The 13,692-nt window shown below is 42.3% G+C and overlaps 1 protein-coding gene across 4 annotated transcripts in view; it reads left to right on the top strand.

The window, feature by feature from the left end:
- Positions 1-13,692, top strand: part of PTPRT (protein tyrosine phosphatase receptor type T) — a 1,546,842-nt gene that overhangs the window by 1,255,680 nt on the left and 277,470 nt on the right. For 2 of the 4 annotated variants that reach the window (XM_085619228.1, XM_085619229.1), the window contains one exon: positions 12,143-12,223. The exons of the other annotated variants lie outside the window; for them this stretch is intronic. In XM_085619228.1, the coding sequence (XP_085475354.1) occupies positions 12,143-12,223 (81 nt within the window). The remainder of the gene's footprint in view (positions 1-12,142; positions 12,224-13,692) is intronic. 4 annotated transcript variants of the gene reach the window in all.

Below are 13,692 nucleotides of genomic sequence, written 5' to 3'. Positions count from 1 at the left end.
CTCAGCCACCTCAGTGTCGTGGCGTGCACAATGTCATGATGATTGGGTTACAGGCATGCTAATCGTCATGTGATCACTTGCATTGTCGTATGGCTCACAAATACGAATCTTTGCTGGGTTTCGCACGTGTGCATGTGTTGGTTGTGATATTGGTGATGTGTGGGGTGGGACCCCTTTGGGCACATGGTGGACGGGGGGTCTACTTGGTGTTTGTATGTGTGCTGCAATGTGCCGCAGGGGTCAGGGACATGATCCAGAGTCACTGTGGGTGTGCAGTGTGCTCTGCTTAATTGTACATGTGTGCCATTGTGCCCATCTCCCCTCGTGCCCCCAGGCCCTGGTCGATACTCACCCTCTTGATGTTGTGTCAGGTCATGTTGAGCAGTGTCCGGTGCCACAACTCCTGGCACCATATCCTGACTGATGCCGCTGGACCCCCACCTCCAATCTGCTATGCTGCTTTCATTTTGGCATTGAGTTTCTTCTTGGTTTTGGCCTTCACATCCTTCCAGCACCTCTTGACCTCTTCCATTGTCCTCTTCAACGCTGCATCTGCATTCACAGAGTCCAAGATAGTCTGCCATATTTGCGTCTTTGTTGCCATTAACACGTTGGAGGTGACGAACAGTTGTTGGTAGTGTTCTGTCACCTCCGTAACGGTGATCCTGTTTATTTGCGGACTGAACCGCGTCTTCCTCTTCCTCTTGGCCTTACGCCAACCCGATGTTCCCTGCTGGTCGTCTGTGGGGCTTGTGGGGTTCGCATTGTCTTCTGCACTCGGTCCGGGTGCATCCATGGTACTACGCAGTTTATTTTTTTTAATAATGTTTTTTTCGGCTTTTATGGTGCATTTTCCCACATGATGCGTGGGAATTGCAGGCCTGTTGCTGGTTATTGATGATTTTTGTATTGCGATTTCGATTTGGGACATCGTCACTTTTTTCGCATTGGTGTTTCGCATTTTTTCGGCGTTGTGTTGATTTTAACACGGTCATTTGGCGCATTATCATGAGACTATCGCATGATGCCGCCGGGTTGAGAATACAACGTAAACACGGTGTTATTTTCCCACGATAGACTGCGATGTGCAAAGTTGTGTTAAGCTAATTTTGCGATGATTAACACACGGTCTTGAGAATATCCCCCATAGAAAATACACTTTTAACACATCAGCTGTTATCATAGAAGGATCGTGTTTGTCACTGTGTCTATTAGCATATCTAAATATGCCCTATGTTACCTTGAAAAGTTTAGTACACATTCCTGTAAATAGAAATGTAATTTTCCATTCAAGATAATTCCAAGATATGGTATGGATGTTATCCTTTCCAATGTCTTTTCAAACAACAAGGGGATCCAAGTAAAGTCAGCCAGGGACCTCGGGAATCAATTATTTTGTGCTAGAATGGTCCCTAGGGAGGTAGGGATAGGAAGTAACAAATGAATACAGACCCAATCAGTGCTGTATTAGTTAACTTATCCAGCCGGACAGAGGTTCAATATTTAATGTATCAGCAAGTTTTTTGGATATAAACAAACACTAATACTGAAAAGTGGGACACAAGCCTGCATCCTACTACACAAATATACAAACATAAAATAGGGAGATCATTTAAGCGAGGCTCAGGCAACGCTTACAGATTGTTTTGACAAGTAGTATGAATTTTAAGAAACAAATTGCAAGTAATGTCTCTACACAGTTAATAATGACATCACATTTAGTGCATGAGGCGTTTTAAGGTGTCAACGGCGTTTCGATCCAAGTGAGCAATGCGTGGATCATCTTCAGGACATTATATTAGCATGCCTGTATATAAGTGCCTACGATAATTGGGGAAGTCTGAAGGGCCTGCCACGAGACTGTGGGTGTGACAACACCGGATGCGGGAACATCCGGGCTCGGTAGGGGCTCCGGCCGTCGCAGATATGCTGTACTAGCAGGTCGAGGATTAAGGGACTCTTCAGGGAACACTAGTTCCGCTATCCCGGATGCTGACCCCCTGAGCAGCACGGCCCATTCATTGACTATTGGTCATTACGCCGCCCGAGCACACGCCTGTGGCTCCACTGCCGTGAATCCCTCCAATTCCTTTACTTGAGGCCATCGCACTGCCATCACAAAGTCATATTACACGCAGCCCCTCCTGAAGTGTTCCCTGAAGTGCCCCTTGATCCACGCATTGCTCGCTTGGATCGAAACGCCGACGACACCTTAATAAGCCTCATGCACTAAATGTGATGTCATTATTAACTGTGTAGAGACGTTACTTGCGATTTGTTTCTTAAATTCATACTACTTGTCAAAACAAACCATAAGCGTTGCCTGAGCCTCGCTTAAATGATCTCCCTATTTTATGTTTGTATGTTTGTGTAGTAGGATGCAGGTTTGTGTCCCACTTTTCAGTATTAGTGTTTGTTTATATCCAAAAAACTTGCTGATAAATTAAATATTGAACCTCTGTCCGGCTGGATAAGTTAACCAATACAGCACTGATTGGGTCTGTATTCATTTGTTACTTCCTATCCCTACCTCCCTAGGGACCATTGTAGCACAAAATAATCCTTTCCAATGTGATATTATTCGATGTGGCTGACTTAATTTTTGTTTTAATAAGGCCCTTGAACATAATCTTTGTTTTTATTGGATTTGTGACCAGATGCAGACTCCTAATTGTAGGTAAGTGGATTATTTTTTGTAGTGGGTGACTAACCCCTTCAAGAAATAATGGCAACCATTGTCATGGTGAACCCATAAAGTCACATATTTAACCTGAGATAAAGCCCCTGGTAGCCATGGCATAGAGCAGACAGGTTTAAATTAGGCTAATGTGTAAAGTATTTATGCAGTGCCAAAAGTCAAAATATAAAACATTAAAATTCCCAAACCCAATAAAAAATATATAGTAAAACTTTATAAACAAATGACAGAAAAATGATAAAAATCCAAGAAATGTAACCAGAGATATTGATTTTTAAAGCTTTAAGAAGGAATAGTGCCAAGAACCATGAAGTGCCAATGATAGGCAATGGTCACTGTAGTCCCAGACGTAAGTGCAATTTGACACTGACTGCAGTGGAGGCTGGGTCAGATACAACAACCAGGTTCATCCTGTTCAAAGGTTTTGCCTTCTGACTTTAGTCCTTTGAGACTCAATCCACTACAGTTGTACACTTCTAAATCTTCCATGGACCACAAGCAAGGAACTTAGAGACTCACAGGGTGCCAGACAGAGGTCAAATAGTAGGATCCAGTCCAGGACCAGTTGCCACTGGTCAAATGGCAAGTGCAGGAAAAGGTCTCTTGTATCTTGCTATGCCCATGTAGCTTAAACAGCCTGTCAGCCTTTTGATCCTTGGAATTCAATTATTTGTCCTGTGCCCAAGAGGGATACGAGGTCCAGTCCTGCAGGCTCTTCTCAAGTCTCAGACAACAGGTTCAGGCCTATTCTGATCTGCTCCAGGTCCAGGTCCATGAGTGTTCAGAAGTGGGTGCCTGGAGTTGCCACATGTATACATGGCAAGAGCTAATGCTAGAATGACTCCTTTGCACTCCTTAACAAATGGAGCAAAAGATCCCAAGGCCATCCGTACGCAATTTGTGGATTTTCACAATGACAGATGGCTTCGGCCACACAAAACGTGAGCTGTGAGAGCTGGGGATGTGGGAAATGATTTGTAATCCTGTTTTCCAGTCTTTCTAGTACACCCCCAGTCTTATATGTAGATTTCAGCAGACCTTTCAAGCAGGGTTTGTCACTCCAGCAGGATTTGACACTGTATTTCAAAAAGAGGCCCACTGTGATTGGAGCCTGTCTGGATGAAGGACAAAAGAAGGGCCCCGTTCATGTGCAATCTAATATTTGCCTGTGATAGAAGAGGCATCTTTGAAGTTAATCTTATTCCTGGGCCAAGCCACACTGATCATCCTATTAAGGAAACAAGACCTTCAGAGACCCAGGCATTTGATCTCTGCTCTGTGAGCAGTTATCAACACTCTTCAAATGCTGTCAGAAGATCGAAAACAATTGCAAATTTAGCATACAGGAACTTCAAGCAGGGAAAATGTAACTTTCTGAAAGATACTTTTCTTTAATATTTATTAAAAATCAGGCTTTACTATTGAATTGGATTTTAATACCTAATAAAAATAGTTAGTTAATTAGGTAGTCTCATTCCTGAGATACTACATTTGAATTTTTAATCTGTAGTCTAGTTTTCCACATAGGACAACTGGTCTGCCACAGTGAAAATAGCTTTTGGGTGCTAGTCACTGTAAGAATATAATAAAATAAAATGTCTACATGTCCTACTTTTAAACAACATGCACCGACGTTTGGGTGACATGGCCAACCTAGGGGTGACATAATATTTAAAAGGGAGGTTTTGACTTGTCGAAAAGGTGTTTTTTGACAGGTCGAATTCCAGTTTTAACACTGCAGCAATCAGGCTAACACTGGTATGCCTAAAGCCATATTTGCATTGCCACGGTAGTAGATGGCATCATAGGTTCCTTTAGTGACATTTAACGTACAGGCCCTTGGTACATTTTGTACCATATCCTTGGGACTTATATGTAATATACATATATCAAAATGGAATGTGACAATTTAACCATGTTTAAAGGGGAAGCACAGGCACCTGTCTACCGGTCAACAGAGGTAAATTGCACATAGGTTTAAAACCAGCAATATATTTAAGGGCTAGTGTAGAGAATTGGATTATTAATTGTGCAGGATGTGAGCCCTGTGCAAGTATTAGGTCCACAATGTCCCCTTACTGAGAACCAAGCACCACAGTATAGCTGTTGACACCCTCAGGGAAGCGAAGCAGAGCAGTCAAAGGCATATGCAGAGGAAGTGGTGTGGGCTAGTACTCACCATTTACTGCCACACAATAGTAACACTCAAAAAATGATTTTCCAGTCAGTGCTTTTACTTTGGAAAAGTAAAAGTACATGTATTACACACTTACTACTAAATACTACAAATTAATTTACAAATGTATACATAAGGTAGATTGAAAAAACCATAGATGACAGTCTTCAATCACATTTGACTCCTGCAGGGTCATGGCCATCAAAATCATAGTACCCCACCTATTCCAGACAGAAGAGCCCAATACAGGGGATATCTCATTAAATAAAACAATCCTTTTGCCTTTATCAAGGGTTCACCATATTACAAGAACAACAAGCCACATGTTAAAAACACCATACGTTTGTACATAAATGCAATAATCAATATTGACCTTATGTAAATGCAATTATTAATCAATAAAGCATATCAACCTTCATCATAAATCACTGTCAACATTATTATATCAATGAAGCATTTTTAAATTAACATAACATGTTTATGTGCTTTTTATATACTTTCAGGCCACATAAAATATAGCAATAAAACAGACTTCAACCTTAGAATCAGCCCCTAACTGGTGCTGCACTCCATATGTCTTTAAACATTTTTAGACTAAATAAAGTGCAACCATGGGAGAATGCTGCATTCCAAGCGGTAGATCAAAATCTCCAGATTTGGTTATGCTTAAAAGAATAAAGAAAATCCAGGAGGGGTCATAATTTCCTTGACCCTGCAAACGTAGGATAGTATCTTGAGCAATTACTTCTGGGGGATTGCTGTAACTCTTACAGCCCCCTCAATACTTCTTACGTTCATTTGTGATGGCTCTGTCCTCCTGGGACCAACAAAGATGCAAAAAAATAATGATATATAGATGGGTCTCTCCTGAGACATTACTGGGAGCTTCAGCCGGGAGCAGTGAATATTTTATTAGCAGCTCTCTCACTGTTCCAGGAAAGCTGAATAACTTTGATTTTGTTTTTTTTCTTTTGTTTTGAAGAGAAGAAGTGGCCAGTCCCACCTGGTACAGCCCAGCTATACCTCTTACACTGGGGGCAGCCCCATCACGGCTGCCCCAGCCTGTTTCCCACCAGACTGACATTCTGGGCTGTCAGCAAGTTAGCAGGAAGAGTGCTTCTGAAATACAAACATGCTGAGTGTTTCTTATGTTGTGGTAGTCCACTCCCCTCAGCCATTTGTAGAAGGAGCATGGGCAAGTTCACTGCTATGGGGAGGCAATGGTGCACCCGCTTCCTCTTTGTGTCAGCACTCGGGTGATGGGATCCATGGGGGCAAAAGTTGAAACAAGTAGGGTGCCCCATGCATGCACCCTCTCTGGAAATAGATAATTGAAGCATGTTCCGACCCCGGGCCCACCCTATGGGATTTTTTCTGCTAATGCAGCGGAGCTCCATGTGTTCTCTTTCTCATGGGTTTTTCTATGGGTACTGGACCTCAGCACCCATGGAATTTGTAAGTCAGTCACTTTTACATTTGTGTATCTCGACTTGTGACCACTGACAGACTGAGTGTAGAACACTGCCCTAATGTCTAAGATAATAGGGATCTGCCATAATAAGAGGTCCTGAGGAAAACCACAAGACCTGGCTTGGGCTAAATGGCTGAAACATGTAGACCGTCCTTGCTGGAGATGTGGGGTATCCTTGGCTTGACCCTATTTATATCCTTTCTTTCTCTTTTTAACCTTACCCAATTACCCATATAATGAATAAAATAACTCTGGGTACTTGAGGTAATTTTCACCTATTATGCAGATCCCAATGACAATTTCATGTAGAAGTGCTATCTCCCTCTCAGGAGGTTTAGCCCAACCAAGACACAATGGGTGTCTTGACTGATAACCCAATGATGAAACAAGCCACTAGTGAATGCTAGTAAATGAGGGTCCCTTAAAGAAACCCTAGAGATTGTTTTGATAAGAAAGGTAGAAGAGTGCCTCAGCTTTTCTTTAATTCCTTGGCAAGCTCTGACAATCAGGAGCAAGACCAGCAGGCTTCCTGGCCTCAAAAGCTGTGTAATCTACAGGGAGCTGGTTCCACTGGCTCCCTGTGCCAGCTGTCCTCCTTGTCTTTGTCTCCAGGCTCAGAAGCCTGCTCTTTTCTCCCACTGGTCCTCATAGGGTAGAAAAAGGGAGCAGCTTCACTGGCCCTTGGAGAAACCCACTGAAGTCAACAGTGGGATGGTCCTTGGACCTTAAGGGCATCAGGGGGATTCTCCTTCCAGTTGTCCATGGCTGTCACAGTCCCAGGATCCAGCAGCGACAAGAACAGCCAGCACCAACTGCTCTTTCTTTCCCTTGTGCAAGAGTTTTTAATAGTGGGTAGAAGGTTCTAGAAGCCAGGCACCACCAGCCAATCCTAGGCACTCACATCACCTCTCCACCCATGTCCAAACCCTCCTGCACAGCTTGCTGGGGCAATTGAAGATGGCATCATCCAGGAGTCACTGGTCACATCTGCTCTTGCAGTCTCAGCTCTGCCCCTCCCTAACATCACTGCCAGGGCCTTTCTCACCAAAACATCAAAGAGGAGCCCCCTCATGTTGTAGTTCCAGTTTTCTGGGCTTTGTTCAGTGTGCCTGTGCTGTCCCTAGCCCTATTACAGTGTGACGCTTAACTAACAGATGCAGATTTTTATCCCCACCCCTTCCTCCTCAGGTCCTGAGCGAAGCACTATCAATTACTCGTTTTATGTGAGGTAGCCTTTGTATCCCTCTACAGGGGAGAAATGTAATTAACTTAGCCCAGCTGGTTGAGTAAAACATCTGGGCACTGATCCTAAGCAGAGACAGAGAAATTTGACATTTCTGGATGTCCCATTAGATGTACTTGTATATTCTTGAAACCTGAGAATTTGAACTGAGCGCATCTTTTCTACCCCAATTTTCTACCTCACGGACTTTGTAGGCCTAAAGGAAGAAGAACTGCACTCTAAGGCAGATTTTCCCCTATGTACATAATAAAGTGTCACTGCAGACTAAACAGTAAATCACACTGACTTTATCTATAAGTACCTACTAATATTATAAGGCCTATCCCAGGTCAATATGTAACCCTGCAGAGTCTCATCTGCGCCAGGCTACCTATGCACAGATATCTGTGCGCATGAAGATAGTCTCACACTCGCAGCACGCACACGTGCACATTCATGTCCACATGTTCACATGTAACCAACCACGTGCCCCTTACCCTAAGGCTGACACTGGCAATAAACATGCACAGTTAATTTGCCATGTGATTACCGAGGGTGACTCCCTACATGCGTATATGTGTTTCGCCAGCCATCTCAGGCCAACCAAAACACACTTGCGCACTTAGCTTTCTCCAGCTCGGCTGCATTCAGCAGCCAGGCTGGAGACCCCACAGACTCCCTGACCTGAGCAGAGCATCTTTCCAGCCTGCTAAGGCCAATCCCTGTGCTGCTCTGCAGCACTGGGGATTAGATGGGAGTCTATCCCAGGGGCTGCTGGGACCAGGAAGAGGACAGCAGGAGTGACGTGGGGGGCAGCTGGCGGCTTCGGGTGAGTTATTTATTACTAACATGCCACCCTAACCCCGTGCACTCCCTCCTCCCATGCTCCCCCCACTCACCCGCCACCCTTTGTTAGTGGTGACCCCCCACTGCATAAAGGGCCCAACCCTCACAGTCAATCTTTCTGGTCTAATGGACATTCGTGACATTAGAAATTCATCATCCACATGCAGTAAAACAGGAAATAATCTACCATCCTCTGTAGGTGGATCAGCTGTGACTTCATATCATTCTTTACTTAACATTTTTTTAATATGTTTTGAAAGGGAAATTCGTCATATTACAATTCTGACAGACTTCCCAATTTGAAGGCAAATGTGAGCTTCCCACACATTGTTTTTCCAAATCTAACTGAGGCTTGAAACCACCCATGAACTTGTTTTAAAACTTTGTGAATTCTGGGTGTACCCCCATTGAGTTGGGATCCGTCCACCATATCAAAAAAAGAGGACGGGCCCATGAATGACACATTTACGGCTCCAATTTTTAACATTGCATATTTTTTAGCAATGAAGAACAGATTTTGGAACTGTTCCCAGTACCTAAACTTACCCAAAAGCTATGCTAAATGTCAGGAATCACCTCACTTTCTGTAACCTTTGTAACCTATTTACATAGCAGTGCTCTTCACAACAGTTTTAGCAAGGATTTGAGAAGGGAAATTGTCCTATAACAGCTAGGGTCAGGTCAATTGCCTTTTTAAAAATGGGACATGTAAACACAAAATTCAAGGACTGTAGGAATTCTATCTGATTAAAAATATTTTTTTTAACTCTCGACAGATAGGGCAGGCAAAGGTGAATATTAGTCCTATGGTGAGGCCTATAGCACCTCAGCAAGACTTCTATTAGAAGGACTATCCAGAATTGCAACAGTGACCTCGAAGAGATAAGTATCCTAACAAAACCAGCTTCATAGATGGAAAAATGTGTATTATGAACTGTCCTGTTGGAAGTATAAAGCTTAAAAACATGCTCTAACCATTTTACCTCTGGGATAACTCCCCCAAAACAGAATTCCCAGCTCCGTGATTGCTTCTACTGGATACCAACATCAAGAATGTTTTTGCATTTTAAAAATAACACTCCGCCTCTAACTCTTCCCAGGCATAACTTTTGCTGTGTTGAATACTTACAAAATTCTTTTTTTTGTAATCTAACGTGGTCCAGGACAACTGATTTAACCTTCTTTGGGGCCTATGCATCAACAATGCCATTTGCGATTCCTTATTAGCGAAAAATAAGGAATCGCTAATAAGGAATAGCAAAAGGCTATGCATGTAGGAATCGCTATTCAAATAGCGATTCCTTAATATTCCTTATTACCGAATCGGTAATACCGAATCGGTAATAAGGAATACCTACCCATTCATTCCTATGGGCTTGGAGGCCCATAGGAATGAATGTAAAGCCAGTCTGTATTGGCGATTCGGTATTACCGAATCGCTAATAGCGGGAGCACTTTCAAGGGTGCCAGGGTGTCAAAAGGACACCCTGTTGCACCCCTGAAAATGATATGTGCACATATGTTGCACACACACATGCTCTAAGGGCATGTGTGTGCGCAACATGAAACTTTGAAAAATGCACAAAAGTGCATTTTTCAAAGTTTTTGCAAATTACCATGCAGTTCATCTTCATGGTAATTTGCTCCCCCTAATAGCGAAATCGCTAATTTTTTAACTTTGATGCATTGCATTTAAGGAATCTCACTTTGGGATTCCTTAAATGCAATCGCTATTTAAGGAATCGGTATTTAAGGAATCCCTATTTAAAGAATCGCTATTTAAGGATTCCTTAAATAGCGATTTCTGCTTTTGGGTTGATGCATTGGGATTGGGTAATTTTTACTTAATACCGGGAGCCATTACCGAATCGGTATTTTACCGACTGGATTTTGGGTTGATGCATGAGGCTGTATGTTGGCAAACATCTAGCCTTTTTTGTGTATCTTTTCAGGTTGCTGATCTAACGTCGTCTTCTTTCCTATTGAGGTTCTGGAGCTCTAAGTTATTTCAAACTTAATAAGATTGTGGCCCGAATCTAAGCGAAATTCTGGATCTTATAAAGGTTCCTAAATAGGGTTGTATCATCATCTAAGAGCCTACTTGCATTCCCGCATGACTTAATACATGCTAGGGATAGAACCCATGAGGGTATCTAGGTAAAACCGTAGAACATCGGCATCCTTCCCTCCACAATGTGGGCAAAAGCTAAAGATGTAAAACACCGGGGGTGGGGGGGGGGGGGTGGAGGTAAAGAAATCTCCACACCTACCTCCAGAATAAATATATAATAATATCCATGTCTATACTCCTCTATTACCTTACTGTAATTCATTGTATTCACACCCAAGGTACCACATGACTAAAATAATTCTTAGTGGTACACCTTTAGGTATTTTTAGTTAGTAACTGGATCATGGTTGCCCAGAAAAAAGAGGAATATCTAAGAACTCTCTTGGAATAGCCCAATCCGGGGTCGAGTCCGACCTGGTGGCATCATCCTATCAGGGTGGTATGAGGTGGCCTATAATGAAGCATGTCACATTACGTGAATGAGCCCACCTCGTCCAATTCTTGAAATTCCCCTGTTCAACAGGAGATACACAAAACATAACACTGTTCTGTGTCCATACAGTATTAGGACCCACTCCTCCAGACCTGGGACATCTCTCTTCCCCTGGGTTCTGTGATACAGCTACCACACCCTATTTTTGTGTTGTTTACAAAAGCTAAAGATGCCACCCACTAAGACCGCATATTGCTTATACTATTCCGAGGTGCATGCTCCACACAAAGCACAATCATTCTTTTGGGAGAGAAAGGATTGAAGAGCATTTTTGAGAGGAGGACATCGGTCAGTGAAACAGCCGCTCTGTGTCTCTGAGTATATGTACCCACACTTCCTTTTCTGAAGACGTGTTTCCTTCTTTTTTAATCAAAGATGTACTATTTCCGATTTTTAGCACTTTATCCTCCCCAAAGTCTCAGTCACCATCCCTTTAACCTCTTTCTCTCTCTTCCATCCTCATCGTTAGATCTCAGCGCCCCCTCCTTCTCTTTTAGGTCCTCCCCACCCCACTACCGCTACTGATTAGTGCTTTGAACCACCTTCATTGTGCGAAAGTGATGCACAGTCTATCAGCTGGACATATCGTCGCATGACTTACACTGCATACTACATTAAAAGATCCTGTTTTCATTCCTGTACATCATTTCATGCATTGTTTCATATACATCATAGGGGCAGTGGTAAGGTTGAGCATCGCCTTGTATTCTTTCTGCTTTTTCTCGCTCACAATCTTTTATCTCTTTTTCTTTGCATTTTCTTTGTCTCCTGTTCCTCTTTGATATGTTCCCACTGTTGTTGATTGTACAGTGTTCAGGTACTGTTTAGATACGTTTAAATTCACTTAAAAAATTAAATAAAAGTTAAACATTTGAAGGAGCCATTAGATTTATACTGGGCTTCAGAAGTCTTTGTTCTACAATAGCACGTTGCTTTAGTTCTATGTGTTATTTTAGGAGGGCGAAGGGTGATTTTACGCTCCAAAAGTGTTAAACAACAATATTCTAGCTTCCTTACAGCTATAGTCTCTGAAATTATTTTCTGCATTTACATGGTGCTGAAATTCAAAGGGTTTTTCAGAACTCTTTTGAGATGCTGATGTGTGTGGGGGCAAGAGAGGTGTGAGCTGTTTTCTGAAGGCCGGTATGTTGGATTGTTTTTGCAGAGCTCTTTGGGGAGTCTGTTCCAGGTGGCTGGGGCCGGTGCCAGAAGGATCGTCCCCCTGCGGAGGATTTGGAGAACCGAGGTATTTGAAGAAGTAGCTAAGCGTGGAGCCTAGGTTATTTAGCAGCTGCAGAGGCATTGTGTGACATCTACATAGATGTCTGTCTGCATGATGTTGGTCCATTCAAAAGAAAATCATGCTTTGGTATGGAGACACCTCGAGAATTTTAGGAAGGGAGTTGTATGGATTCTCTTTATTTGTGGGCTCATTATGGCTACATTATAGCCATATTCCAGACTTGTTCCTACATGTACTGGGGCCAGACTGTGATTAAGTCCTAGCATACCATCCTTAAGACATACAACATATCATATCTGCACTGGACTGAATTAAAGATCTTTTGCACAGACCAATGTAAAAATATAATTTCAGAATTATGCCCACTCTGGGTCCCTATAGGGAATCAGTAACTTAAGAGCTAAAGTAACCCAAGTCTTAATATGAGCTGTATTAGAACTCCGCAAAGTTAAACAATCTAGTGCATAAAAAGTAATAGCAGATTCCAGAGAGGAAACCTAGGCTTACCCTTGGTATCTGGGTCAAGCTCCATCCATCTCTAAGAGAATACGTGTTCCAACAGTACCAAAATGAGATCAAAGTTAATTAATCAAACATATAATGCCCCCAAATAAATGTAGTAATTAGAAGAAACATTCAGTAATTAAAACAACATCAAAATGATGCGATTTCATTGAGGGGATCAGTAGTTGTTTAATTTTAACTGCTTTGCATGGGAGTTCTGACTCAATAGCATTTAGAAACAAAAGATGAGAAGATCTCTTTTTATCAGAAGAATGAATCCAGAGTGAGCTATTCTTCCTTGTTTCAGATTTTACTACTGGTATTCGCTTTCTTCTGACTCTCACAATGCATTGGTTTGATTAAAACGCAGTCGCCATTATGGGTTTTCTGTAATAACCTGTTTCTTCAGCTGGCTCTTTTGAGCCAGCCCTCCTATTTTAAGGGGACATCCTTCAAAACTCTTGCCGTTTGCACACATATCTGGCTCTCAATCACACAATACCGAAATGGTCCTAAATGTACTAAATATGTTTCCTTATGGGATAACCCCTCATGTTGATGCTTTCACCCATCTCTGGTCTGCTAAAGCCTTTCAATATATTGGAAATATATCAGCCATTGATTGGTAGCCCAAACTTTTATTGTATCACCTCTTTTACTAGTAAATTCTCTATTCCAACTACTGGATTCTCTAAATATTTACATGTGTGTGAGGTTTCTGAGATGCCCCTGGGTAACCATTTACATATTTGGATCTTCTTAGCACAACAGCTAATAAAGGTGAATCTTATCATTTGTTTTGGGAGAGAATGCCAGATAATATGCATCATGGGCAAGCAAGTACTCGGATAAAGGCAGAGAAAGCATTATGAAGTATGAGATTCCTCAGCGCATCACACTGGGACATAAATGTCTTAATGTCTCAGCCTTAAGATTCATCATCATAAATTATACAAGATATTTATTAT

This window comes from Triturus cristatus, chromosome 7, assembly GCF_964204655.1.
Source record: "Triturus cristatus chromosome 7, aTriCri1.1, whole genome shotgun sequence".
In the NCBI taxonomy this organism is placed as follows: Eukaryota; Metazoa; Chordata; class Amphibia; order Caudata; family Salamandridae; genus Triturus; species Triturus cristatus.
The sequence above is the reverse complement of the archived record's forward strand: the minus strand, read 5'-3'. Positions and strand labels throughout refer to the sequence as shown.